The sequence below is a fragment of the Triplophysa dalaica genome, chromosome 17 (assembly GCF_015846415.1).
Source record: "Triplophysa dalaica isolate WHDGS20190420 chromosome 17, ASM1584641v1, whole genome shotgun sequence".
NCBI lineage: Eukaryota > Metazoa > Chordata > Actinopteri > Cypriniformes > Nemacheilidae > Triplophysa > Triplophysa dalaica.
The window spans coordinates 6,395,385-6,400,936 of record NC_079558.1 but is presented as its reverse complement, the minus strand read 5'-3'; the positions used below and the strand labels follow the sequence as shown (position 1 = coordinate 6,400,936).

Below are 5,552 nucleotides of genomic sequence, written 5' to 3'. Positions count from 1 at the left end.
CCATGTGAATTAAAACAATAGGATAAACACAATTTAGTTCAAATATGGGTTATGATGCAGAACTAGATTACTTAGAATCGGCTCACAAAAAGTTGCCTCCTCAATAAAAGTCCTAAACGTTTGCTTATCCCACTGCCCTACAAGTAACATTATCAGTTTATTTAATTGAAAATAGCACATTTCTTCATTCTTGGATTGTGTTGACTATGGTAAACCCTCTTGATGGTTTAGTATGTGGGCCACGTCAATACTGCTTTGGAGCAACATCCTGATCTTGCTTAATTTTTGTTTCGCAGTTCAATTTATATCGATTGCTAACTCTATGCGACATCCTTCTTTGCCTCCATCAGCTTTCACAGTCAAGAGATCTGCAACCCTCTCAGAAGAGGAACTTTACCTTTCAGTATTTTGATATGTGAGAAGGTATGTAAATGATCTAATATCTGTTTTTTGATTATGGTGTTGTTTTTCTAAAATGTGTTTGATTAAATGTATTGGTTCTGATTATTATCATTTTATCCACCGGTGTTTTGATGTAATTGCCTATAATTTTGGGACACAGGAACCCTTGGCACTTATCATGCACGTTTATTCTGTTTTATCGTCATATCATGTTGAGCAAAATCTGTAAAATAATTAACATTTAAAGACACTTGAATTCAGATTAAAGCGGAAAACAATGAACATAGGCTATGACAGTTTTACACGCCAGAATTCTTTTGTTCTATTTGAGTGAATAACAGTTAACCACTTATTCTGTACAATAACGTAAAATATTACCAAATGTCCTCTTAATTTGTGACGTATTTTGACGTGTTTAAAACATGTACAGCTCTCTGTGTGCACGAAGCAAGCTGCTGTGGAGTAAGCTCACAGTTTGTGAATGGCGAAGGATCTGTCTGTGTGATTAATCACCCCACTATTTCGTCCTAGGTTCAAGACGAGTTCACAGGGCTTTGTGCCTTTTTCTGTATCCACAGCACAATCGCATTCCCATTGTTTTTTATTTTTTACACGAAGCCTCTGTCTATTTACATGTTAGTTCTTTGTCATTGTCCCATCAGCTGTTCATATTATTCTGATCTTCAGAAAAAAATATATATAATCGTTATAAGAGCGTTATAATTTTACACCGTATTTATGGTTAAGGATTTTCGTTGGATAAACTCATCCTGCAATGGACATATAAAGATTAAGCAGTGACAGGCTCGAACACAACGAAAAAATACAACCGCACTTTATTATTTTCATTTACATGCAGAATTGATCTAAACATATAAATAACTGCACAGTTGTTTAATTTTTGTTCAGCCCTAGACACTAAAATAGAATTAAAAATAAATAAAAGCAAAGCCTATAATTCTGAGCGAACTGGCTACACCTGAATCTAACATTTAGGTCTTGCCCTGAGATTTTAATCTTACATCAAACACAAGCGTTAAATCTTTTCACATGTATATGCCACAATTCGTGGAGATTATGTAGTCAAAACATCCGCTAACACTACACAATAAGGTTGTATCTTATCATCGATAAATGCATTCTATAGGTATCAGACTAATACCTTTAAAACAATTATCTTATAGTTCAAGTCAATTGCACCGTTTATCAATATATATTTTTTATTCTAAACAATATTTATTGTACAGTGAACAAACATGAACAACCGTGTTGACATTAACTAACATAAAAAAAGATGCATAAACGCTGAAAAAAATAATATTGCTCATTGTTAGTTCATGTCATGATGCATTTAGGCTACTAATGTTAACCTTATTGTAAGATCTTACTAATACCATATTTTAAAAAACAATGCTCACCTCAGCATTGGAGAAATTTAGTTTCATTCATTTAGTTCACAGATGAATTCTAATAATTTATTTGCAATGCATAAAGATGCGCATTAATTTGAGCCTTTTATGAGTAAAACATCGTGTAGCCGACATTTGTCAACAGCACATTAACCTAGATTTGATCATTTCTGTGTCCTCCACAAAAAAGATTGAGATATTTTCCATTACAGCTGTAGATGGATTCATATCACGTTCCCTGACTCACGGTGTTGTTCTGACCCTGCAGGTCATCTTCCAGCGGGCCTCCGGAACCATACGGTCACATGACACGAGGCGCTAGAGTTTAGCTAAACCCCCATACAAGACCCATTAAATCTGTCCTCAAAATGCGAACAACAACGTCTGTCAAGACCGCCATGGAATGCATCTGACACAGCACAAATATACGAGACAGTGATCGCCATGGCCAACGTATTGTGTGCAGCCCTGTAGCAATGGAATACAAAAGGAGATCATCATGAGGGTGTCATAAAACAAACAATAAGGACTGTGCACAGGACAAACGTGATGTTGAACTATTAAAGTTTCACACCATCCTCAATCAAGCTCGTACCAACTCGTCAATTTTCCTCCCTGCCAACTAATGGAGATGTAAATGTAAGAATCAACAAGTCTGTTTGTATTGCCAACCCCGTCTTTCCTTGGATGACAGAATTCGAGCAAAACCCCACGAAGAAGAATCACAGCGCCGTGTCAATTGATGGTGAGTAAATAGGCCTGCAGCTGTCATATGGCAGCCCAAATTAAACAATTATTTACTAGGCTACTAACGCACATAATATTGCTATGCCATAATTCATATATTTCACGAGCAATAATCTTTGAAACCCGTTTACGCAGTTTAATTTAAAGATGCCTTGAGTTGATTTACTGTAATACAATAGACTATTCGCTTTAAAACTCATCCTTTTATAGAAAGCAGGAGCGACAAGAAAACCCTGCTGGGAATCATTGCCTCAAAAAGAGCACGTACTGCTTATACAAGTGGCCAGCTAGCAGAGCACGAGGAGCTGCACTTTAGACGTTTTTTTATGTTCAGGCGATGTGGGGAAATGGCCAGTTTACTCGAACATAATAAGAAGTACATAAAAACTGAATTGAAACATTAAAAGACTGAAGGTTCAAAAGGATGCATCAGCTGGACCATGTTAAGAACCCACCACCAAGCAGCAATTAAACATGATCATTAATTTGAAACCAGTGGCCAAAGCCTTAATGGATAGAGGGACTTCTCTTATCAACGTGTTGCTTCTCTTTTATATATACTCGTGCACCTTGCTATTTGTGAAGAAAAAGCTTCATTTGACCATGAGTGGAAGTACAGGGATTCGTGGCATTCACCGTCACTCCTTAAAGGGTGGGGATGGTTATGAAGCAAGCGTTGTCTATCTTCTTGACAACCACATCTCTGAAAAAAAATCAAGTCTTTCCTTCTAACGACCTTTCTGCGCCTTACAATAAAAGAGCTTCCCCCCGCCAAAAATGCACGTAATTCTCACAGAAGTTACGTTTATGGCAAATAAATGGACGCTCGGGCAATTTTAGTTTACTGTGCTCAGGTCTATCAATTTGATGTTTTCGTTCGTGAGATTAAGATTTTAGCTGCCTCCTAATACGTTTAAAGTAGCCAATTTCTCGCGATCAAGATTTCTCTAATCTGGGACAATTTATAATTTATGACCTTCCATGTCCCAGGGGAATCAAAATGTTTGTAGCCTGTAACACATTTAGTGCTAATATTAATAAAAATGAATTGTCTAAAAATAATCCAATTATAATTATAAAATTGACGTTGGTATTTAGAAAATATTCATTCATTTAGAAAACATATTTATTTTAAGTTGAAAAGTAGGTTTTTGTTGGTCCGCTAATGCAACCAACCGGCTACCTGAAAAGCAAAGCTGCGCTGTTTCCAAATCAGTGATAAACGTTTCCAGCACGTGATGGTTTTTGTTGCGGCCCTGGGCGGCTCAAATACAATTTTATATTCGTTTTAAAAAAATCTGTTCTCACTTAATTCACATTCATCCAGCTACAGTAACACATCTAGAGTTCAGCAGATTGATGGGTTGATTCGATTGATGTGTTTGTCATGTAAATGCGAATCGTTTGATGGACACCTGCAACGCCCAGAGTGCTACCAGAGGTCGCACACTATTGGTGCAAAATTAGTCACATGACCTGTCACTTAAGCGATATGAGCTCGGATAGAACTTTGTGTGGTTTGACATACTGCTTAGAGGTTGTAGGGGCACCGGGACCACACATCAGCTCATATTGACCTCGCTTAATCAATTTTGCTTGGTCAGTCAACAATGAATTCGTACTTAGATTATACGATTTATAACCGTGGCGGGAACACTTACAGTTCGAAAGTTGGGTGTTTTCCTATGGAGCAAGAATACATGCCAAGTGCTTGTACAAGTACAAATAATTACATTCCCGAGGGACGTACAGTCGGAGGCAACACATTTTCAACGGCACAGCTCGAAACTCACGGCACAACTTATGCACAACTTCAGCCGCAGCCATACCACATCAACATGGAAATGGGCAAAACTGGACACACCAATTTTTGCAAGCAAACCCGACCACACTCGGACTACGGGCACCAACACATTCTCACTCAAGCAGATGACCACATGCGTCTGCAGTCCCCTGCGTTTTCTGTGGTTAACATGGGATCCAACATTGGAACATACAGTGAATCAAACTGCAGGCCAGGCTCGGTCTCTGCAAGCCATTATCAGCCCTATCCCTATGGAGAACATGAATCACAGGGCTACGGTCCGTTTAACAAGTACCAAGTCTCCACTGAGAGTGACAGCGAATCCAAGACTAATATCAAGCAAGCGCCAACGTTCGACTGGATGAAAGTCAAAAGGAACCCTCCTAAAACAGGTGAGTTGGGGTTTATGCAAGTATAATGGCTATACTGTAGATATTAATGTTATATTAGGTCAAGCATAGTTCAATGCGCAATGTATGCTTGAAAATCTCCTTTGCACTCATCATCAGTGTTGTCTCTCTTTCAGTTAAAATGACCGAATACGGGATCCACGGCCAGCAGAACATAATCCGCACCAATTTTACTACCAAACAGCTCACCGAACTTGAGAAGGAGTTCCACTTCAACAAGTACCTCACCAGGGCGCGCAGAGTCGAAGTGGCCGCCACCCTTGAACTAAACGAAACGCAGGTTAAAATCTGGTTTCAGAACCGAAGAATGAAGCAGAAGAAACGGGAGAAAGAAGGAACAGCACCGCTCCTTAAACGCGCGACCATTTTCTCTGCTGGCGAAAGCGCAGACAACTCAAACTCCTCTTCCCCAAGCGCCTCGCCTTCTTCAGACTCTTGCGCTGCTGTTTGACTTGCCTTTATGACAAACGAACTCATAAGATGTTTCATCATCGTGCTATGGAGCTACGTAACTTATTCTGCTGTCCTAGACAAAGCATTAGATATAAGCTAATGTGCGCATGTTTGTTTTGTTATATAAAAACATAAATTCTACTGCGTTTGAACTCCTGCAGGAATCATGGTTCAGATGTATAAACATACATTATGCTTAATAGTCCAATGCAAGACGTTTTATGTTTTTTTTTTCTGTCACCATGTCGATGTCTTATTTTGCACTAAAGATTCATATCTCTGTTGAAAGAGTGGAGATAAAAATGAATGGCAAGTATTTGGGAGCAA

The 5,552-nt window shown here is 38.7% G+C and overlaps 1 protein-coding gene across 1 annotated transcript; it reads left to right on the top strand.

Annotated features, from left to right (window-relative positions):
• Positions 1 to 3,970: 3,970 nt before the first annotated feature.
• Positions 3,971 to 5,223, top strand: hoxb1b (homeobox B1b). Its single transcript, XM_056771591.1, has 2 exons — positions 3,971 to 4,754; positions 4,889 to 5,223. Exons 1-2 carry the CDS (start codon positions 4,169 to 4,171, stop codon positions 5,221 to 5,223), a joined length of 921 nt encoding a protein of 306 aa, XP_056627569.1. The 5' UTR covers positions 3,971 to 4,168.
• Positions 5,224 to 5,552: the final 329 nt, after the last annotated feature.

Coding starts and splice junctions, on each gene's coding strand:
- hoxb1b (XM_056771591.1), top strand. CDS start 4,169: ATGAATTCGTACTTAGATTATACGATTTATAACCGTGGCGGGAACACT. Junction 4,755..4,888: donor AAGGAACCCTCCTAAAACAG/GTGAGTTGGGGT, acceptor TCTCTCTTTCAG/TTAAAATGACCGAATACGGG.